At 42.1% G+C, this 25,044-nt stretch overlaps 1 protein-coding gene across 2 annotated transcripts in view; it reads left to right on the top strand.

The window, feature by feature from the left end:
- OLFM2 (olfactomedin 2) overlaps positions 1–23,769 on the top strand; it is a 514,357-nt gene extending 490,588 nt beyond the window's left edge. For both annotated transcript variants that reach the window (XM_075346476.1, XM_075346475.1), the window contains exon 6: positions 22,902–23,769. In XM_075346476.1, the coding sequence (XP_075202591.1) occupies positions 22,902–23,576 (675 nt within the window). In that variant the 3' untranslated portion in view covers positions 23,577–23,769. The remainder of the gene's footprint in view (positions 1–22,901) is intronic.
- The last annotated feature ends 1,275 nt before the right edge of the window (positions 23,770–25,044 follow it).

The raw sequence follows: 25,044 nt of genomic DNA, 5'->3' as shown, positions 1-25,044 counted from the left end.
CGCTGTGACACTGAACGAACCGCCCCCTTAGAAAGGAGGCAGTTCGCCGGTGACAGCGACGTCGCTAGGCAGATAAGTAGTGTGACGGGTTTGCGCGATGTTGTGCGCCACGGGCAGCATTTTGCCTGTGTCGCACAACCAATGGGGGCGGGTACGCACGCTAGCGATATCGGTCATGATATCTCAGCATGTAAAGCGGCCTATAGCCTCAGATTGGTCTTCAGTGCCGGAATGGATTGAAAGAAGAAAAGTAAGCTATGGCATAAGAACAGGTGAGGAATGGTGAACGTCAGGGCAAGGACTCTGCTTGCCAAAAATTGGTCAGAGAGATCATGAAGATATTCCACCATTGCCACCAATGATACCCACCCGATTCCACTTTTGACCAACAAACGTCCAGGAAGATTCCAACATATAGTTATATATATATATACAGCGGGGAAAAATGAGTATTGAGCATGTCACCAATTTTCTCAGTAAATATATTTCTATAGGAGCTATTGACATGAATTTCTCACCAGATGTCGGTAACAACCCATCCAATCCACACAGGCAAAGAAATAAAATCATAGATGTCCATAAATTAAGTGATGTATAATAATGAGAAATTCATCAGAGGAACCTGGAGAAGCATGGATCCATCTGCGCTGCTGTGGATAAAAACAAAGGTGTGGATCCATGGTGTGGATGAGAAGGTGGTTTTATATATGCATTTTGAAGTGAAACCCCACTTCTTCCTTAGAAAGGCACCAATTTATCTCTATGGGATTTCACTTTGAAGCCTAAAAATAAAAGCACCTTCTCATCCACACTATGGACTGGACCTTTGTTTTTATTAACATCAGTGCAGGTGGATCCATGCTTCTCCAGGTTCCTTTTATGATTTTCTTCAGCTTTAAGGCTTGTAGATCTTATTGCAGATATCACTGCTTCTTTACTGGTTGTGTGTCACGCAACCACACAAGGTGAGTGGCTAGCTCTCTTATTTGTTATTTGGGTGAGACCCTATTGTGCTGGGTTTTTTTGCACAGGCTTACACATAATAATGAGAAATGACACAGGGAAATACGTATTGAACACACAAAGAAAGAGAGGTGCAAAAAGCAACGTAAAGTCATGAAATCAGGTGAAATTTATCAGTAATTAGAAATCTATCCAGCCACTTAGTAAAAAATATCAGCTGGTTTAACTGATGGCCTATAAAAAGATATACCATTACCAAGGTGCCACACAAGAAACATCTCATGATAGGTAAAACCAGTGAGCTCTGTCAAGACCTTTCGCAAACTTATTGTTGCAAAACATACTGATGGCATTGATTAAATAAAATTTTCTAAAATACTGAAGGTTCTAGTGAGCACTGTTGGGCCATAATCCAGAAGTTGAAAGATCATCATTTCACCATAAAATGGCCATGACCTGGTGCTCCCCACAAGATTTCAGACAGAGGAGTGAAAAGAATTATCAGAAGAGTTATCCTAGAGTCAAGAAGCCCCTGTGAAGAGTTACAGAAACATCTGGATTTAGCAGGTACAATTGTAGTAAAGGAAACAATAATACACTCAACTTCCATGGCCCGTATGCACGCGCACCACACAATATTCCATTGCTGAATAAAAAAGCATGTTCAAGCACATTTAGAGTTTGCTCAACCAACGACATTTAGACAAGCTTGTGAAATACTGCGAGAATATAGTTTAGTCATATAAGACTAAATTTTAACTTTTTGGATGCCATAATACACAGCCTGTTTGGAGGCCAAAAAGCACTGCATATAACCGCAAAAGCACCATATCAACCGTGAAGTTTGGAGGTGGGAAAAATCATGGAGTGGAGCTGTTTTTCAGCATATAGCACATGCAAACTTCATGAAATTGAAAGTAGGATGAATGGGCAAATGTACGAAGACATTCTTGATAAAAATCTGCTGCCATCTACTTAGTTTTTGAAGATGAAAGAATGGTGGACATTTCAGCAAGACAATCATCCCAAACACACAGCCAATGAAATTCTCAATTGACTTTAGAGAAAGAAAATAAAGCTGCTAGAATAGTCAAGCCAATCACCTGACCTGAATCCAATAGAAAATATATGGAATAAATAAAAGCTCAGAATTCATAGAAGGAGCTCATAGGACCTTCAGGATTTGAAGAGTGTTTGTGTGGAAGAATGGGTCAACATCACACAAGAGCAATACATATGACTAGCTCGTCCATACAGGTGGCATCTTGAACTTCTGATCACAAACACAGGATTTTGTCCAAATTATTAAGTATATTTCAGCAAGCATGGTCAATATTTTTTCCTTGTGTCATTTCTCATTATTGCAATTAATTTATAAACATCTATGGTTTGATTTTTTTTTCCTTTGTGGATTGAATTGGTTCTTACTGACATCTATCAGGTGGTGGGAAATTCATGTTACTAGCATATTTAAAAATATAATTACTTAGAAAATGGGTGACGTATTCAATACTTATTTCACCCACTATATATTATTCACTTCTGGGTTGTGGCAAGAGGAACAAAGCTATGACATTTTAAATATTTAATCTAACAATTATGCAAAAATTGTAAAAATATACAAAAGTTGTACCAAAGGGGCATGACAATACAGTATGTGCATAAAATAAAAAATGTGCTGTGATGGGAGAGAAAAAGGCGCAATAGGGTCTTACCCGGTTTACAGGGTGAAAAAGGAAAAAGAGCAATGCACTCACCTGGCAGGGTTGTGCCAGTCACAACTCCTTTGCAGACGTGGATGAGCGCTTAGGTGGTTCAGCAGCGGCCCCGTTACAAGGCAAATTTTCAGCGTAAAAAAACTGGGGAAAAACGGGTTTTTTGCCGCGCTAAGAGACCATGAGCATAAATATAATAATTTGTTCTTTTATTTAGGTCATTCCAACGCGTCAATGTCATTATAAGAAATACTCTTACCAAACATTGGGACATTCTGCTCAACGACCCAATCTCAAGCCAATTGTACCCTCCAAGCCAGGAGTCACTTTTAGGCGGGCTCCTACAATCAAAACTATAGTAGCCCCGAGCAAACTTAGAACTAATATACCAGGTCCAGAACCCATGACACTGGTGGGTTCTTATTAGAGTTGAGCGCGGTTCGCGGTTCGAGGTTCTCCAGTTCTAGGCTCGAGTGATTTTGGGGGCTGTTCGAGATCGAACTAGAACTCGAGCTTTTTGCAAAAGCTCGATAGTTCTAGATACGATCGAGAACGGTTCTAGCAGCAAAAAGCAGGGCTTTTTACAGCTACAGTGTGCAGGAGCCATCGCTGGCAGCCTGCCAGAAGCTGGTAACCAAGATAAACATCGGGTATCCAACCAAAGCGCTTTAGTTAGTAACCCGATGTTTATCCCAGCTACGTGCAGGAAGCCCACACTTCCCCGCTCAGCTCGCTCCGCCCCCTCCTGCCCACGGCATGTACACATACATACATACACACACACACACACACACACACACACACACACACACATGGTCCCGCTCGGCTTACCTGCGGTGATGAAGTCCCGCCATCCCGACCTCAGCGCTGTCACTGTCCTCCATGGCCGCCGCTTGTCACATCACCTCTTGCTTCCGACCCGAGACTGACTAGCGGTGACGTCACGGGCCTCTCGCGATACTTGGTGTGAAGGCGGCGGTCATTGAACTCAGTGACAGGGGCTGTCAGTGTGCTGGAGATCAGCGAAAGGTAATGTACCTCGCTGACAGTAGCACTTGTCATCCCCCTGCAGTGACCTGGGCTGACCCATTGATGTTAGCTCAGGTCACTGCACTGCTCTCCCAGCCAATGGGGAACATCCTGCTCTTCATTGACTGGGACAGTGTGGATCGTCATGGCAACCCCTTGGATTACAGCAGACCTGGATTTGTTTTTCATTCTAATAAATTGGTTAAAGAGGGAATGTTTTGGGGAGTGTTTTTTCAAATAAAAATGTGTTTGTCGTCTATTTTTTTTTATTACTGACTGGGTTGGTGATGTCGGGTATCTGATAGACGCCTGACCTTACCAACCCCAGGGCTTGATGCCAGGTGACATTACACATCTGGTATTAACCCCATATATTACCCCGTTTGCCACCGCACCAGGGCGCGGGATGAGCTGGGGCGAAGCACCAGGATTGGCGCATCTAATGGATGCGCCACTTCTGGGGCGGCTGCGGCCTGCTATTTTTAGGCTGGGGAGAGTCCAATAACCATGGACCTCCCTAGTCTGAGAATATCAGGCCCCAGCTGTCTGCTTTACCTTGGCTGGTGATCCAATTTTGGGGGACCCCTACGTGTTTTTTTTTTTAATTATTTATTTAATTTAAAATAACAGCGTGGGGTGCCCTCAGTTTTGGATTACCAGCCAAGGTGAGGTTGCCAGCTGTGGTCTGCAGGCTGCAGCCGTCTGCTTTACCCTAGCTGGCTACAAAACTAGGGGGAACCCTACGTCATTTTTTTTTTTCATTTTTTTGGCTAAAAACAAAGCTAAGCACCCCTTAGTGCCACATGAAAGGCACCAAAGGGTGCTCCACTTTTTCTCCATTTTTTTCTCCACTTTTTCTCCACTTTTTCTCCACTTTTTCTCCACTTTTTTCTCCACTTTTTCCTCCACTTTTTCTCCACTTTTTCTCCACTTTTTTCTCCACTTTTTCTACATTTTTTTCTCCACTTTTCTTCCACTTTTTCTCCACTTTTTCTCCACTTTTTCTCCACTTTTTCTCCACTTTTTTTCTCCACTTTTTCTCCACTTTTTCTCCAATTTTTCTCCACTTTTCCTCCACTTTTTCTCCAATTTTTCTCCACTTTTTCTCCACTTTTTCTCCACTTTTTCTCCACTTTTCCTCCACTTTTTCTCCATTTTTTCTCCATTTTTTCTCCATTTTTTCTCCATTTTTTCTCCACTTTTTCTCCACTTTTTCTCCATTTTTTTCTCCACTTTTTCTCCACTTTTTTTCCACTTTTTCCTCCACTTTTTCTCCACTTTTTCTCCACTTTTTCTCCATTTTTTTCTCCATTTTTTTCTTCACTTTTTCTCCACTTTTTTCTCCACTTTTTTCTCCACTTTTTTCTCCACTTTTTCCTCCACTTTTTCTCCACTTTTTCTCCACTTTTTTCTCCACTTTTTTCTCCATTTTTTCTCCACTTTTTCTCCATTTTTTCTCCACTTATTCTCCATTTTTTCTCCACTTTTTCTCCACTTTTTCTACATTTTTTTCTCCATTTTTTCTCCACTTTTTCTCCACTTTTTCTCCACTTTTTCTCCACTTTTTCTCCATTTTTTTCTCCACTTTTTCTCCACTTTTTCTCCACTTTTTTCTCCACTTTTTTCTCCACTTTTTCTCCACTTTTTCTCCACTTTTTCTCCATTTTTTTCTCCACTTTTTCTCCACTTTTTCTCCATCTTTTTCTCCATTTTTTCTCCACTTTTTCTCCACTTTTTCTCCACTTTTTTCTCCACTTTTTCTCCACTTTTTCTCCGTTCTTTTTCTATGGTTGGTCTACCCATTAGCTCTGCCATGCATACTGTAGCTCTACACCTACTGCACATGTTACTTTATGATTGACATCTCTTTCGTACCAGAGCTGTCTAAGCCTACTCTGACCCCATATTTGTCATTACTATATTGTCCTTGTACTGTATTATGACATTTGTATCATGTGTTTCATTTCTTGTTGTGTTGCAATTTTTTTGCTGCATCCCAATTGTACCTCTACATTGTTCGAGTTTATGTTATTGTTCTCTCACTCTTATGTGATACTGATTATTGTCATTTTTCATGATTACATGCAGATAAGTCCAATCTGACGAAGGCTCAGGCCGAAACGTCATTTGTAACTTGTTTTGGACAAAAACATATATGCTTATGAAAATTTTTTTTTTCTTAATACGGACCAATAAAGAGTGATTTTGCATTACTATCCGTTGTGACTTACTGACTTAGTCTGGGAGCTTTAGAGTGCCGAGGTTACTCACTAATTTTATCTATTATTACCTCTGAGCACCTATATACCAGTGAGCAGAGCTTCCTCTACAGTAGTTCTCCTGATTAGGCATGCCCTTACCTCATGAGCAGGGCATTGCAGCTTTGGTAGCAACCATTACGACATGGACTCTGCTGCTGTGGACCCGAGAAGAGTGAGTGCAGATTCATTGCACCCACACTCCTCACATGAAGGGTCCGCACTCCTAGAAAATGGGGGATACGTTCCCTGAGTGTCCCCCCCATATTCTAGATGGTCCAGAGTCGTCGTGGGACCCCTTTATTTTTTTTCTTACAATAAATTGGTGAAAGAGGAAATGTTTTGGGGACTGTTTTTTCAAATAAATTTCTTTTGTCGATTTTTTTTTTTTTGTTAGTACTGACAGTTTATGATGTTGGGTATCTAATAGACGCCATGACATCACAAACTGCTGGGCTTGATCTCAGGTTACTTTACAGCTAGTATCAACCCGATTTATTACCCCGTTTGCCACTGCACCAGGACACGGGATGAGCTGGGGTGAAGCGCCAGGATTGGCGCATCTAGTGGATGCGCCACGTCTGGGGTGCCTGCGGCCTGCTATTGTTAGGCTGTGAAGGCCCAATAACTATGGACCTTCCCACCCTGAGAATACCAGACTACAGCTGTCCGCTTTACCTTGGCTGGTGATCCAATTTGGGGGGGACCCTACTTTTATTGTGTAATTATTAATATTTATAAAATAATTATAAAAAAGAGCCTGAGGGGACCTCCACATTGGATCCCCAACCACGGTAAAGCTGCCAGCTGTGGTTTTCAGGCTACAGTCGTCTGCTTTACCCTAGCTGGCTATCAAAAATGGGGGGACCCAACGTCATTTTTTTTTTTAACTATTTTTTAAATAGAAAAAATTAATGGGCTTCCCTGTATTTTGATTGCCAACCAAGGTAACGGCAGGCAGATGGAGGTGGCAACCCATAGCTGTCTGCTTTATCTGCGCTGAGAATCAAAAATACCGCGGAGCGCTACGTCATTTTTTTAAAGATTTATTTTTACAGCACTGTGATGTCCAGCAATCAAAATACAGGGAAGCCCATTTTATTTTTAGTTATTTAAATAAATAATTAAAAAAAAATATATATGGGCTCCCGCTGCATTTTTTGTATTGCTAGCTAAGGGTAATCCAAGCAGCTACTGGCTGCTAACCGCCACTGCTTGGTGTTACCTTCACTGGCAATGGAAAATCCAGGGAAGCATTTTTTATTTTTTTTGCCAAAAAACTACAAAAAAAGGACGTGAGCTTCGCCATATTTTTGTATGCTAGCCAGGTATAGCAGGCAGGTGCTGGAAGAGTTGGATACAGCGCCAGAAGATGGCGCTTCTATGAAAATGCCATTTTCTGAGGCGGCTGCAGACTGCAATTCGCAGCAGTGGGGCCCAGAAAGCTCAGGCCAACCTGTGCTGCGGATTCCAATCCCCAGCTGCCTAGTTGTACCTGGCTGGACACAAAAATGGGGCGAAGCCTATGTCATTTGTTTTCTAATTATTTCATGAAATTCATGAAATAATAAAAAAAGGGCTTCCCTTTATTTTTGGTTCCCAGCCGGGTACAAATATTCAACTGGGGGTTGGGGGCAGCCGTACCTGCCTGCTGTACCTGGCTAGCATACAGAAATATGGCGAAGCCCACATAATTTTTTCAGGGGGCAAAAAACTTCTGCATACAGTCCTGGATGGAGTATGCTGAGCCTTGTAGTTCTGCAGCTGCTGTCTGTCTGTATGGAGAAGAGCAGACAGCAGCTGCAGAACTACAAGGCTCAGCATACTCCATCCAGGACTGTATGCAGAATTTTTTTGCCCACCAAAAAAATGATGTGGGCTTCGCCATATTTTTGTATGCTAGCCAGGTACAGCAGGCAGCCACGGGCTGCCTCCAACCCCCAGTTGCCTATTTGTACCCGGCTGGGAACCAAAAATATAGGGAAGCCCGTTTTTTTTAATTATTTCATGAAATAATTAAAAAACAAAGGACGTGGGCTTCGCCCAATTTTTGTGTCCAGCCGGGTACAACTAGGCAGCTGGGGATTGGAATCCGCAGCACAGGTTAGCCCGAGGTTTCTGGGTGCCTCTGCTGCGGATTTCAGTCCGCAGCCGTCCCAGAAAATGGCGCTCTCATAGAAGTGCCATCATCTGGCGCTGTATCCAACTCTTCCAACAGCCCTGGAGCCGGGTGGCTTGTTGGGTAATCATGAGGTAATACTGGCTTTGTTTTACTAGCCAGTATTAAGCCAGAGATTCTTAATGTCAGGCACGTTTGACCCGGCCATTAAGAATCTCCAATAAAGGGTTAAAAAAAACACCACACAGAGAAAAAATACTTTAATAGAAATAAATACACAGACACATTAGAGACTCCATCTTTATTACCCCTGTCAGCCCTCCACGATCCTGCTCTTCTGTCTTCTTTCTTTCTAGTGTAGTAGTAGTGACGATTGTAGTGAGGATGAGGTTCACCAGCTCATCACTTGGGGCTGGGGAACCTCATCCTCACTACAATCCTCACTACAATCGGGAAGCAGCGTGCAGCCTTCACTCCGTGAGTGGTCAGTGCTGGCTGCCAGCGGTAACAGCAGTAACGCTGACAGACGCGTTACCATAGCAACGGTGCTCCTGGAGCCGCGGTTAGCGGTGACGTCACCGCTAACTGCGTTGCTATGGCAACGGTGATCTCCGTTAATGACCGGCTGTGTCAGCCGGTCCCTAACGGAGTGGGGAGTCGACCGTGTGCTAGAGTATGTCACCGGTACACGGCGATACACATATGTGCACCGTGTACCGGAGAGATGCACTCGCAGGTCCTACATGACGCGTCATAGTCATGTGACCAGTCTGTAGCCAATGAGATAATAGCCACGTAACTGGTCACATGGCTATTTTGACGTCACGATAGGTCCTGCATCTCTGCTGGCAGTGCCGTCACCGGGAGGATTCAGCGATCATCGGATGGAATAGCGGCAGGAGACAGAGTGCAGAAGGGATCGCGAGGACCGGTAAGTGTTATGGCAATGTTTAATAACTGTTTGTATACATTTATAATGCATTTTTATGTGTTTGTGATTGCCTCCCATTATAGCCTATTGGTTCTAGTTCGGTTCGTCGAACGTTCGACGAACCGAACTCGAACGGGACTCCCGTTCGGCGAACCGACCTCGAGCCGAACCGCGACCGGTTCGCTCATCTCTAGTTCTTATAGATGTGGCTCAAAAAATTGCCTATGTTGCAGGAGCATCTGCCATGGGAGAACTACCTTTTGCTCTCTAGGAAATTCGGAAAATTTTAAAATAAAAAAACGTTTAACATGTCAGTCCGACCACGTCATATACTTGGTGGACTGTTCATGTGGTAAACAATATGTGGGTAGGACATGTCAGGCACTTCACAATAGGCTGAACTCCCATCGTTATAATATAAGAACAGGCTTCTTGCAACATGGTTTATCCAAACATTGTACAATTTTTCACAATAAAAGTTTAGATTTTAAAATCACACCAATAGAACAGATTCCCATAAGTGCGAATGACAGAGCAGAAGTCCTGAGTAGAAAAGAAACGTTTTGGATACATAGGCTTAATACACTGAAGCCCTTTGGCTTAAATGAAGTGACTGATTTGTTTTATTAACTGCTACCCTCGCTCCCCCCTGTCTTATTCTTGAAATCCGCCAAAATTTTGCATAATTTTTTCCTGGTAGCTGTAATTTCTGTATACCATACTCAGGTTCCCAATTGATACCTACTTCTCTTTTTATTCTTGCTTCTCCTCTTGGTTTTAGTGCTATAATTCCTTTTAAATTCATATATATATACATTCCTTTTAGAAAAATGTTTTATAAAAAAATGTTTTTAAATAATTCTAAATTTTACTCATGGTAATAATTATACCTTCCTTAGAGAGTATATATTATATTTGATGAATCATGTTTTTATTGTGTATTTTCTTCATTGCATTTTATAAGTATATATGTTTTTAACATTCCAACGTTGCCACAGGTTGATTTTTATTTTATCCTATTTTTTCCTATCCCTATCAAGAACCTCAGTATTTTTATATTTCCACATATTTTTTATATATATTTTTATATATTTTTACAATTCCAGATTTATTTACATATATCTTCTCTGTTTCCAGACACTTTCATGCACGAATTGCACTTTTTCACGCAATAATTTATATTATATTTCCATATTTGCATTTTTAATATATTAACATATTTTTGTAGTTCGATCAGGGCATATTCCCTGACTCCAATTGTCTGCCAATACTCCTGCATCTCGTTTTCCTTTCTTACAGCTAATATCGTGACTTATGTCTTCCTTATGAACTTGCACTTGCGCACTTAGGGGCACTTTGCACACTACGACATCGCAAGCCGATGCTGCGATGCCGAGCGCGATAGTCCCCGCCCCCGTCGCAGCTGCGATATCCTTGTGATAACTGCCGTAGCGAACATTATTGCTACGGCAGCTTCACATGGACTCACCCGTCCTGCGACCGTCGCTCTGGCCGGCAACCCGCCTCCTTATTAAGGGGGCGGGTCGTATGGTGTCACTGCGACGTCACACGGCAGGCGGCCAAGAGGAGCCGAGGGGCGGAGATGAGCGGGATGTAAACATCCCGCCCACCTCCTTGCTTCCACATATCCTACGGAAGCCGCAGTGACGCCGGTAGGAGATGTTCCTCGCTCCTGCGACTTCACACACAGCGATGTGTGCTGCCGCAGGAGCGAGGAACAACATCGGACCGTCGCATCAGCGTAATTATGGATTACACCGACGCTGCACCGATGATACGATTACGACGCTTTTGCGCTCGTTAATCGTATCATCGAGCCTTTACACACTACGATGTCGCATGCGATGCCGGAAGTACGTCATTTTCAATTTGACCCCACCGACATCGCACCTGCGATGTCATAGTGTGCAAAGCCCGCCTTAGTCTTTTTCCCACGGTCTGACCTTTTATTACCTTCTCTGGTGAGGAACTTGCTCCTTATACACATCGCGAGCATGCGCGGTTCACATTTTTCCCACGGTCTGAACTCACATCACCTTTCCAGACAGAGAATCTGTTCCCTCACGCATGCGCACTGCTTTGTCCCGTCCTATTTTCACCACTCGTTTTTTTCTTCCATTTCTGAATTAATATCCTAGCTGACACACACAGATGGCTTCCTTTTTCTACTGTCATGTTACTTCTCTTCACAGAATCACCTCTTTTATGCTTCCATTTATATTTTTTCTCCTTTATATATAATTTTTTTTTCTTTATATATCTACAATACACTACCATATATTCCTTTCTCTCTATATATACCTAATATCACACTACTAATCTGAATCACTTATTTTAAATGTATGTTTTGCCAGAATGTAATGCAATTCACTATCATATATTCCTTTCCCTCCACATATATTAATTATCAGCACATCACAAACTTGAATCACTTCACATCTACAACACACGAAAATGCAGACACAAATCTAATGGTTCGAGTCTGTCTTGGATACGGGAGCTATTCCTTTATCCATTTATATATATATATATATATATATATATATATATATATATATATTTATATATATATTTTTTTTTTCCCCTCTTCATTCAAAAAGAAATACAGACAAATACCCAGTTAAACAAGATATTTATTTATTTATTTATTGTATTTATTTATTCCTTGTAATGTGAAATACGTTGAAGTCTGTGATGTATATACCATGACATAGTCCTATTCCACGTGGCAATGAGTCATCACCCAGGAACACATGGAGTGATGACGTCACGATTGGTTGCGCACACTTTTTTTTCTGTATGTTACTTCATAAGGGTAAATCCTCATTGCCTGTAAGAATCTTTTCCCTGAGGAAGGAGGCAGATGAGTCTCCGAAACGCGTTGGAATGACCTAAATAAAAGAACAAATTATTATATTTATGCTCGTGGTCTCTTAGCGCGGCAAAAAAACCGTTTTTCCCCAGTCTTTTTACGTATAAAATAAAAAATGGGATAAACAAAATAAAGTTATTATACCAGTTGTCATTGGAATGGTAAAAAGGAGCACTCCATTTAAAAAATAGTACAGTTCTTACAACACTCTGTATCTCTAAGCACTGAATGTCAGAAAGTGCTTTTATCGGGTACAAGCTCTGATGACTTTGCATCTGGCCACTTGTGCAGGGATGAGGAGAGGATTGAACAGTTCATAATTAGGCCAGACGTATCATTCCTTTGGTAAATCAAGAGAAATTAGCCTTTGTTTCATGTCAGACTCACTGGAGCCCTTTTGTCTGCTAATATGTGGATTGCCTGCTAAGTACAGATTACATACACCCCCTTTGACTACATCATTCAGAGGACAATTATGCAGTGGGATTGAAGTAGCAACCAATGAGGTAACAGCTATCTCCCACCAATACTGTGAGACAAACATACCCTAAAATGAGAACGGAGAGGAACAAAAGGGCCTTGCTCCTGTTACCATTATCTTTATACAGAACTTCAGCTTAGGATCCATGGTTCCACTGAAGCCATAAATTCACTTGGAGAACCCATGTTGGGACAATCTGGTCACCCGGCAGCATACTTTGCTGTCCTTGATCAGCTTCCTATGTTTGCCACTATCTCCTCTCAATGGGTGCCTGTCAAAGGTGGGATGCTGAAGGCTTGATAGTTTGTCTTGGAAGCCCCAGGGTCACAAAATTTCTAAACCCTGGGGAGCCAGCAGAAGGGTGAGACTCTGTTGCTTGTACCATCTTGTGTTCTTGCTAGGAAAGTAACATATGCTTTTGACTGTTGGTGTCCCAATAAAGTCTTACCAATGTGTGGTTTGCTCATCCTGTGTTGTCTGAGTAGTATTCTTCCCATGGGGAAGGAGTGGTGGCATTCAGTGGAACGAGTCCCTATCCATGCTGTCTTTCTAAGGACAGCCAGGCCAGTGGATGAGAGCACCCACTGACCCTCGTGTCTCCACACTAGCCACATTCATCTACCTTTCCTGATGACCTCAGATGGGGGCCTGGTAAATTAAAAGTGGCCTTAAGTACCAAAAAATATGGGATCCCTGATCTTAAGGATATCTGCCCCCTTCGAGGTCACAGGCAGAAGATATCAATGCCCTATTTAACACTGAAATTTTAGTTTCTATACATACAACATATGAAGATGATATATCCAATGTCCAGGTAAATATTGCAGTCCAGCTACCAAAACATTTATAATTTTACCCACAAATGCAAATATGTTCTCAGAATATATAGATATCTCACGGAAAATATTGTGCTTAAATTGTTATGTAATGTCTTATAAAATGGAGCCGCTCGGTCGGCTTGCAAAGCACTCTGTTACCTTGCCTCAATTCACACCTCCTTAGCGATTAGGATGTACACAGTCAAAGTTTGTCCTTCCACAACCACCAGCCACTTGTTTATTGCTCTGTGAACACACTCCATGTCTACTTTCCATCAGATAACCTACTACAATTACCTGTATAATAATAGTAAATAAGGAGAATCTGGACAAAAGTTGGCTAAAGCAGGCTTTTTCACACTGCGACATCGCTAGCGATGTTGCGAGCGATAACAACCGCCCACGTCGGTGGCGCGTCACGTGGTGATCACTGCCATAGCGAACAATATCGCTATGGCAGTGTCACACACAATTACTTTTTCACCAACGTCGCTGTGGCCGCCGAACAATCTCTCCTTTAAGGGGGAGGTTCGTTCAGCGTCACAGCGGCGTCACTAAGCGGCCGCCCAATAGAAGTGGAGGGGCAGAGATGAGAGGCCGAAACATCCCGCCCACCTCCTTCATTCCTCATTGCCGGCGGCCGCAGGTACAATGTTGTTCCTCGCTCCTGCGGTGTCACATATAGCGATGTGTGCTGCCGCAGGAACGACAAACAACCTGCGTTCCAAACGAGGAACGATTTTTTAAAAATGAACGACGTGTATACGACGAACAATTTGACACCTTTTTTGCGATCGTTACTGATCGCAAAAAGGTGTCACACACAATGACATCGCTAACAAGGCTGGATGTGCGTCACCAACACCATGACCCCGACGATATCTCGTTAACGATATCGTTGTGTGTAAATGGACCTTAAGGGGCACTTTGCACACTACGACATCGCAGGTGCGATGTCGGTAGGGTCAAATTGAAAGTGACGCACATCCGGCGTCGCAGGCGATATCGTAGTGTGTAAAGCCTTTTTAATACGTTTAACGAGCGCAAAATCGTTGTAATCGTATCATGGGTGTAGCGTCGGTCATTTCCATATTTTGGAAATGACCGATGTTACGATGTTGTTCCTCGTTCCAGCGGCATCACACTTCGATGTGTGTGAAGCCACAGGAGCAAGGAACATCCCCTACCGCCGTCAACGCGGCTTCCGTAGGATATGCGGAAGGAAGGAGGTCATCTCCTACTTGCATCCTGCGGTTCACGCCAGCTATGCGGAAGGAAGGAGTGGGCGGGATGTTTACGTACCGCTCATCTCCGCCCCTCCGCCTGCCTTACGTCCCGCTCATCTCCGCCCCGGCCGCCTGCCGTGTGACGTCGGTATGAGGCCGCACGACCCGCCCCCTTAATAAGGAGGCGGGTCGCCGACCAGAGCGACGTCGCAGGGCAGGTGAGTGCATGTGAAGCTGGTGTAGCGATAATGTTCGCTACAACAGCTATCACCATGATATCGCAGCTGCGAAGGGGGCGGGGACTATCGCGCTCGGCATCGCAAGCATCGGCTTGCTTTGTCGTAGTGTGCAAAGTGGCCCTAAGAGTCAGGCATCATTTTAACCTACTCCATCCTCCATCATCTTTGCATGACCTAAGTTAAGGTGACTCAGTTGACCTTTCAACATTGTCCTCAGACCACACTGGTGGAATATAACTACCACCTTTCTAATCTCTTTTAAGTGCTAATACTCTTATTGCTAAATACTGGTGTAACACTATCGATCTGCAACAGTAACCCAATCTATTCTACGTGACGGCACCATCAATTGTGCTCAGTAACACTATTGATCGCAACTTGTAACACAATTCATTCTGAGCCGTAATGTCATCAGTTCTGAGTGGAAGTGAAACACCATTGATCCCCAGCAGCCATGCCCTGCATCCTAAGTGATAGTTGTATTGAATATTGGTGGGAAATTCCATTACTGCAAAGAGCCTGTGCAATATAATCTAGGGTATTGCTCATTCATCCTGACAAAGCAATAGTTCTTAAGTGGTATTAATACTGATACTAACCTGGGTACTTATGAAATGATACTCATCCTTATTGATCCATGGCATTCTCCCAGACGTGTTAGCATTTGGCAAAATATATATGTTTAAATTGATATTAAAGCAGAAAGCCTTCAACGTCTTTACCACTATTGTTCCAAATAACTCATTTGTATCAGTTGTCAACAGCCCTGGTAGTTCAATGCCAAAAGCTATTTATGTACCTCTCTCAACGCTGTGAGTCATATATTAACTGCCTTTACCGAAGACAAGAAATAGCTCTTGTACGCAGCACAATGAAATTAAAAATTGCAAGAACCCAAGTAACAATCTAGTCTGCAAAAACAAATCACGAAAAAAGGTCAGGTTAGAACTGCGGAAAGTAGAGTCTTGATGCTCTCTGATAAGGATTTATAATCTCTAAGGGCTGGATTCATCAAAGCTTTTACGCCAGGGTTCTAGTATATAAAGCTTTGAAAAGTCACAAAGTTTTGGTGGAACTTGAAGTTATGCCAAAATTTAGTGACTTTCAGCATTTTATCACTTGGCGTGGCAACCATCACTCATTAGACTCATACAAGAAGCGGCGTTCACTACTCTATAAATCTTACTCCAGTACCCGAGTGGAGTAAGATTAGTGGAGAGGCGCACACAGAAGAGGTGCATGCCACTTCTCCGATTATCCTGATTCATGAAGAGGTGTGTGCCTCTTCACGAATTAGGTGTGTCTTACTCTGCCACACTACTGCATCGAGGCCAGTGTGAACAATGCCGGTCTGGATGAATCTGGGTCTAAATACCGTATTTTCCGGATTAAAAGATGCACTTTTCCCCCCAAAACATGCGGTAAAATGAGGATGTGTCTTATAATCCAGATATGGCTTACAGGGGTGGCGGTGGTGGACTAGGGTCATAGGAGGTAGGATCGGTGATACTGAGGGTTCGGAAGAGGGGGTGTCACTGCAGTGGAGCCGCTCAGGATGGTCACATGACGGAGTGTCACGGCACTGGCTATTGAACTGACTTTGGGCTCCATTGAATCACCCTCGGTTCATGCAATGGACGTCAGGAAAATGGCGGCAGAGGCAGCATGTGCGCAGATGGATGCGATGAACTTAAAGAAAATAGTTAAGCATATCTAATGGTTGAACCGAAACATGATACACCATTTACAACTTTACTAATCGGCGGTTGTTTAATAGCCTATTTACATAGATAGACCCAAGTAAAAGATGTGTCCACACTGATATAGCTGTTATAGACTGCCATGGATCTCAACCGAGGGAGTCCTGGTTACTCAGGACAATGCTCAGCCAAGAATGATTTTTTTTTTTTTGCTCAGCACAAAAGATCATTTCACCTGTGTCACAGGGTGACACATTTGTACACAGCCACAAACCTGGCACTGATTGTTCACAATTTCACTGCAACCACAGATCTGCCGCAGATTTATCTCTGTGTGTGACAGGGCCTTTAATGAGAGATGAATGACCTGAACAGAGAAACTGCTTCTATTAACTCAATATTCCCAAATAAAGTATATGATGATGGGGTTCAACAAATTAAAACCTCTTTTTAAGGTGGAGGTCACCTCTGCTCGAAAGAGAGGTGCAAATGTTGATCACTGGATAATGGAGAAGAATGAAAGAGAAACTCAAAAATGTATGGAGGATCATAGATAAGACTGAGAAGACACTAAAATAATCCCAAGCTTCTTTATTTCTTGCTGAAAGTGATCATAAAGGAATATGGACAGTTAAATGACATCCATTTATGGCAGTACTGCATTATCTATACTCATCGGGGCTCATCGACCCAATTCTTACTGACTATTAATGGCACATTCGTAGTTCTCTCTATCACTCCCATACTTCTGACTGTAGAGAACCTTATTATATCATATTTAGGACACCTTCTGACGCATACGTCTTTTTTTTTGGGGGGGGGGGAGGGGGTTAAGATTTAATTCTTGCTCAAAGGAGGAAAAACATTCCGTAACAGAGTTAACTAACAAAATTCTTGTCCGAAGTCCAGTCTGATCCTCCCTGGCTGCAAAATCAGGTCAGTCGTCACTTCTGAGGTCACATCCTTGGCCAAGCAGCCTAGACATCTCCAGCATTTATTATTCCCAACAATGTCATGAGGCTCGATGCCAGCTATAAAGGTACAGACTGCCCCTGGGGACCAGACTGGACTCCTGACCAGGGCTGCATGAATATTTTTGCTTAACTCTATTTCCTGATGCAGGGGTCATAAACCTGTGACTCAAGAGCCACATATGGCACTCGGACTCGTGATTTGTGGCTCATGGCTATTTGCAACTTGATGTTCTAACAAGCAGTTATGAAAAGCAGGTCTCCAGATGGTGACTTTTGTGAGTAATTGAAAATCATATCTGGATACCCATATACTGGCCTTAGGTTTGGAAAGATATATTAACTGTGATCAGCTGGAACTAGGATGATACTATCAGTCAGAAGAGGTGCGTGAAGCTGCTGTGATACTGTGCTTGGGGTACATGATGTGAGAATACTGAATAAGGGTAAGGAAGGAATCCATGTATGTAAGTAGAATGCCTTGGTGTGATTTCTAAAGGGGAAGCTTTGGTTGTTATTATACCAATAATGGGACATTGTCACTACTGTTGGTGAAGTGAAGGTGTGAATTGGTTGTCACTGTTGTAAATATGGCTCACAACCCTTTCTCAGTGCTGAATGGGGCTCTCAAGGTAAGAAAGATTGGGAATTATAGCCCTAAGACAAGAATCAACAGAGACAAAACAGCAGAAACAGGGTCTTGTCTGACAGATATGAGGTGATGATGATATACACAAGGTGCTCACCTTGATGGATTGTGTGACACACAAGAAGATCAAGCCTTTAATCCCCTGTCTCATGAACCATGAACCTTGCAGCTTGCAACAGTACAAAGGAATCTGAAAAACACGTTTCGAAATAGTCACACTTCTTCCTCAGGAGAACCAACAAGAAGTATTGTATGGTTCTCCTGAGGAAGAAGTGGAACCACTTCAAAACGCATTGAGAAAAAAAAATCGTCTTTGATTTGGATCCAATGTACTGGCTTTCGTTACTTTTCAATAGCGCAGTCATCTCCACGTCGTTTCTCTGGTTCCTTTGTAAGAATCTACAGAGACATAACACTGCACAGAGAGTTCAGTTTTACTATTCACTCCTTTACCCAAGTGACCAAAGAGGTCCAAAGACCCTTCATCCAAATAAAGACAACATAAAATGCCCCATAGTATCTACTGGTCCCCATTACATATATTGTTTTCAAGTTAGTCTCCTGAGGTTAGATATTGGTTTTTCTTACTCTGCTGCAAGGATCTGATAACCATTTTGATTAAAAAAGATGTATAGTAGAGTGGATCTGAACATCACAATTAAATGTCCATCTTGTCCATAGTTGTGGCATTCAATTCATAAACTAGAAGACTATAGATAACTGTGCTCTTGGTCCCATTGTGATGGAGTTGTGCTCGAACCTGACTTGTGAATCATGCCGACAATTGTGTCACGGGTGACTGGGGAACAGAGGGAAACCTATACAGACCGTAAGGCTGGAACCCCTGCGCTCACCCTTACAGTCGGAGGTATCCTTGAAGGTAGGGAGGTCCGGGCCCCCAACCTGGCCCTATCTCCTGTCCTTGTTCCTGATGGTAAGGACCCCCCCCACACAACCCCCCTTCCGGGGGGAAGGGGCAAGAACAGAAGTAAACCACCCAACCGACAAATAAAGACTAACAGGGGTAACAACGACAACTCGTACACACAACAACCATACACAAAGGAGGCACTAAAAGGGCACAAGGAGAAACAGCACAAAAGGGGGAAGTAAACAGACTACTGGGAATATTTCATACCGTAACAAGCACACCATGAACTGCTGCAGCCTGCACCAATGCAACAGCCAAAAAGCACAACAGGGAGAGGGTCTGTCCAGCTCCTTACACCTCCAGGCCAAGCTTCCAAATGATGGAAAATAACCGGCACCCTCTGCTGGAAGTAGAGGGTATATATAGGAATTGGGAGTGTTCCAAACTGGAAACATCTGACCAGGAGTCAGGAGCTGCTGGAAGGTAAACTGACATTAAACCTCTCCTTCCCAAAGGAAAGGGAATCCATTTAGTCAGCAGAGTCTCACAAGGTAAAGTGAGACTGACCCAGAACCTGTCACTAAACTCTGCAACAGATAGAAGACCGTGACAGCGTGCAACCACATTGGCAAGAAATTCTATTCCAACAAGGTATTCCTAGAAACAAAAAGCCGTGCCCTAAAGATGTGTTTGTTTCTGGAATTCACAACCTTAGCTCATCTCACACTCTTTCCAATTTGTCCTTGTCCCTTAGCCAGATCACATCTCTGTCATTGGCAACATTTTCAGTATCCTGCCAGCTGTGATCTCCGCAAAAAAAGCAAAATATGAGACACAACAAAACAATTTAATAATGCATTACACCAATCCACTCATCTCGGAGGCCACCTAAATGCCTTCTTCTCCTCCCACCATACCTCCTCCGGCAATGGCAAATATAATCAACCACTGCAGTGCTGTTCATGAGGGAAATAAAACAGCCATGGATGTAATGGATCTTCTCTGTAAGATGAATTTTACAATGTTGTTTTTGTAATTTTGGGAGAAAAAAAAGTCAAAAATATATTTTGTATTAGAAAACCGTTAAGATCATGAAGCTTAAAGGGGTTATGCCCATCTTCATAAATGAGTATTCTTGGATATTGCTTGTTAATACAAGCAATTTTGCAATTTACTGCTTATTAAAATTTTCAGCCATTGTTGAGATATTAACACTTTTCTTTAAAACATGTTGCTTTTGAAATCGAACACCTTTGTTAAATAGCGGAGCATACACAGTGCTTACAAGCTCTTTTCTACAGAGCTTGTAAGCACTGCTTTGAACCTAGTCAGGATTGATGTCATGCGTAGTTATCTTCTAATGCTGGCCAGCTTTAATGCTTACAAGCTAGACAACAGTAGTGGTCGGTCTTCTAGGTGATGAGCTGTAAAGAATAGAAAAGTGATAATATCTGCAGAATGGCTGCCAATTTTAATGAACAGTAAATTGCAAAACTGCTCGTTTTTACGCCCCCGATCCGATAGTACTCTATGAAGTTGTGAAAAAACGTTTTTAATCACAAAGATGGTGGATGAAGGAACATCATTTTTTTGGTTATGATGAGTTTCAGTGAGGGAATTCTAATGTCTAAAACAATGAATTGATGACCAAACGCAAAGTAAATTAGAAATAGAAACAATGTAAATAATTGTGAAGAAAACAATGAAAAAAAAATCAGAAAACAACCTAAGACAAAGACAGAAGAGCAAATGCCCTGTAAGTAAATAAATACTAACAGTACATGTAAAATACAGAAGAGCGTAAAAGCCATCCCACCACGGCAAGGTGTACTCAATTAGGATGGTCTCACTTCTAGTAGTTCACCTCTCTACTTGCCAGCAGCAGACCTCAAAATAGATGGGGGCAGAGAAGGACCTAGACTTGATTGTTTCACACCTGCCCGTAAAAAGCTACTTAGAGAAGATGGATAGGCAAAAAAACAAACAAAAGCAAGCCATGCCCGTGTATGTATAAAGTACAAGAAACTAAAGCAAAACCAAAGAAATGATGGGCTGGCACACCAGTTGGTATAAGTGCAATATATAGTGTACTGTTAATGTACAATGCCGTAGAATGGCTACTCAAATAGGTCAAAGAGAAAAAATGCTTTAGACGATAATGGAACACCTGTTAATATTGTAATCCAATTTATCAAGATGGCTGTGGTTTTGTGTTTAAAAAGATTCAGAGGTATTGTGAGCCAAAGAAAGGACTATGATAATCTTGTGGTGAAGAGGTGATGGTGTCTTAGTGTTTGGATGTGGAGAATTAGTTCATTGGCTTAAAAGGGAACCTGTCATAAAAAAACACTATTAGCCCCCTTGACACGTCAGTGATTCTGGTATGTGTGACGTGTTTAATACGTACCGAAAACACGAAAAGGCAGAAAAACTGTGGAAGGAGAAGCACAATAGGGTCTTACCATAATAAAGGGACGAAAAGTAAAAGTGATCGACTCACCAATAGAGGTTGTGCCAGTCACAACCTCTATAAAAGCAGACATAGGTCCAAGGTGAACAGCTGCAGCCCCGGGTGTAGTAGGTAGAACGTAGTAGAAGAAACGGGTAATTCAGCCAAGCTATCACCACATCAGGAACATATTAATAATTTACGGCTTTATTCTTTCATGCACAGGTCAATGTGTTTCAGGAGTCTCTGCTCCCTTCATCAGGACAACAGGCGAAAAAAACATAAAAAAACCCTCTTTTTATTATTTATTATGTTTTTTTCGCCTGTTTCCTGATGAAGGGAGCAGAGACTCCTGAAACACATTGACCTGTGCATGAAAGAATAAAGACATAAATTATTAATATGTTCCTGATGTGGTGATAGCTCGAATGAATTACCCGTTTCTTCTACTACATTCTATGTACCGGAGACATGGACATACGCAGACCCATTAAAATCAATGGATCTGCGCAAATATCAGTGTTTTCTCAAGGACCGTGTGTCCATATGCAGCACAAGCGCGTCTGTGTGTTCTGTACGGAGACAAGTCCATTTTTCTCCGGCAGCATTTATCTCACACGGGCCACACACACACGGAGAAAACATGTGACTGCAATAAAATTATTTTCTATACTCACCTGTCTCCAGCACTGCTGTTAATGGCACTGCTGTCACTTACTGCTGGGTCCCGCTCATTATGCTCATGAATATTCACTGCATCACAGACCAGGAAGCAGCAGCAGCCCTGAGGACAGCAGCATCAGGGACAGGTAAGTATAGACGTTCATGCTATCTGGATGTCACATGGCTAGCACAGGGACAGTACACGTGTGCCGAAATCACAGCACACAGGTGGACAATACATACCTTTAACACGGCTGTTCAAAACACGAACGTTTTTCACGGACGTCTGAATGAGGCCTTATTCTGTAACCACATCCATTGCACTGATTGTCAGCTGGTTCAGCATTGTATTAGTGCTTAGCTGGCTGTCAGTCAATGCTGGGGTGTGGTTACAGCCACCGCCCACTGTGAGCAGAGTGATGACTGAAGCTGCACCACCAGACCTCATGACTGAAAGCCTGAAGCTTCCGGGAGGAATAAAGCTTACTTCTTTTTGGCGAGGGGGCTCTCAGTGCGGTATCAGAAAGCTATTAACCCGCAGATTAACCCCATATCTGCAGGTTAGATGCATTTTTTTTTTACATGAAAGGTTCCCTTTAATACTTAGTGTAGTTGCCTATTTATTTTGCGAGTCTACCACAGTCGTGAACAATGCTATGACCTTGTTATCTAAGTCACTTATAACATATGCATTTTTTTTACTTTAGTTTCAATTATTATTCATTTAAATCTACATATCTTTGTTTTTCAATTATCCATTAAATTCAACTGTTTTTGACATTTCCATTAAGATGACATTGTAGGCATTTCGATCCTATTGCTATTATTCTTTTAAGTACTTTTAATGGAATTGTTGCGTGGCAGCAATAAAGAGACACAAATAAAATATTTTCAAGGTTCTCTACTAACAAGTTTTTCTTTTGTAGGTCTGGTACATGGATGGTTACCTAAAAGGTCGAAGAGTCCTAGAATATCGAAGCCTCAACGACTTCATCAAGGGACAGAACTTTGTTCAGCACCTCCTTCCACATCCGTGGGCCGGCACTGGACATGTGGTTTACAATGGCTCCCTCTATTACAACAAGTATCAGAGTAACATCGTAGTAAAATACCACTTCCGCTCCCGCAGTGTCTCCGTCCAGAGGAACCTCAACAATGCCGGCTACAACAACACCTTTCCCTACTCATGGGGAGGTTTCTCGGATATTGATTTCATGGTGGATGAAAATGGCCTTTGGGCAGTTTACACAACGAATCAGAATGCCGGAAATATTGTTGTCAGCAAGTTGGATCCCCAGACTCTGGAAATTCTCCAGACCTGGGACACCGGCTACCCAAAACGAAGTGCGGGAGAGTCTTTCATGATATGTGGTACCCTGTATGTTACAAATTCTCATCTAGCCGGAGCCAAGATCTACTTTGCGTATTATACAAATTCGTCTACTTATGAGTACACAGATATTCCATTCCATAATCAGTATTCACATATCTCTATGTTGGACTACAACCCACGAGAAAGAGTCTTGTATACCTGGAATAACGGTCATCAAGTTCTCTACAACGTCACTCTGTTCCATGTTATAAAGACTTCTGGAGAGTGATGTAGACTGTATCAGACATTCATCTCACTTATTTTTGTTCTTTCTTGGTTTAATTCTTTTTACAGTCTGATAATTCCAGTTATTTCTATGAAACGCACAGAATACAAAAAAGACTTTCACGTGGTTGAGTGAGCATGGTATCAAGTAATTTTTTTTTCTCTCTGGTGGCAAATAAAGACAGTATTTGACATTGCTACAGTTTGCTAAGTAGTATTTATTTTATTTAAATTACAAACTACACTTACAAATCCAGTAGACACCACGATGAGATGAGTTCTCATAGATCTCGCGCCACTAACATGAGCTAAGAAAAAGACTGATGGCACATACTAGCAAGCTGAACATGAAACATAGTAGCAAAAAGGAGGCAGTTGCACTCTATAGTGCTAAGACATGTGGAACAATGAATATGGGAATATAGATATGCATTAATGCTATGAAAAACATGCAAAAATTGAGATACTTAGCACACAAAAATGGCCAGTTTTATGTGAGACCAACAGCCAATGGCAAGGCGAACAATGCCTCTCTTTAGGTTAAAAAACAATGAATATGGGGATATAGACATGCATTACTGATATGAAAAAACATGCAAAAATTGAGATACTTCGCACACAGAAATGGCTAGTTTTCTGTGAGCCCAACAGCCAACAGCAAGGTGACCAATGCCTCTCTTTGGGTTAAAAAACAATGAATATGAGAATATAGACATGCATTACTGCTATGAAAAACATGCAAAAATTGAGATACTTAGCACACAAAAATGGCCAGTTTTGCGTGAGCCCAACAGCCGACAAGGCAAACAATGCCTCTCTTTGGGTTAAAAAAACAATGAATATAGGAATATAGACATGCATTACTGATATGAAAAAACATGCAAAAATTGAGATACTTCACACACAGAAATGGCTAGTTTTATGTGAGCCCAACAGCCAACGGCAAGGCGAACAATGCCTCTCTTTAGGTTAAAAAACAATGTATATCGGAATATAGACATGTATTACTGCTATGAAAAACATGCACAAATTGAGATACTTAGCACACAAAAATGGCCAGTTCTATGTGAGCCCAACAGCCAACGACAAGGCTACCAAACTCTCTACCAAACTAATGCCTCTTTTTGGGTTAAAAAAAACTACAATTTAGGGTTATGCCTTATGATTGAGCACTCCTGCACTTCAGCTTTAGGCTATTTTAATTCTCCATTTGCAGGTTCCTGTCCGCCCATAAATTGTAGGGGTTTTTATAACCCAAAGAGAGGCATTAGTTTGATAGGCAGCCATCAAAAATAGGTCACCTTGTCATTGACTGTTGGGCTGACATAAAACTGGCCATTTGTGTGTGCTAAGTATCTCAATTTTTGCATGTTTTTCATAGCAGTAATGCATGTCTATATTCCCATATTCATTGTTTATTAACCCAAAGAGAGGCATAAAAATGTTACATTATAAAAGTATTAGAAGTTACC

Source organism: Anomaloglossus baeobatrachus, chromosome 4, assembly GCF_048569485.1.
Source record: "Anomaloglossus baeobatrachus isolate aAnoBae1 chromosome 4, aAnoBae1.hap1, whole genome shotgun sequence".
Classification (NCBI taxonomy): Eukaryota; Metazoa; Chordata; class Amphibia; order Anura; family Aromobatidae; genus Anomaloglossus; species Anomaloglossus baeobatrachus.
This window is presented reverse-complemented; position numbering and strand designations above follow the sequence as displayed.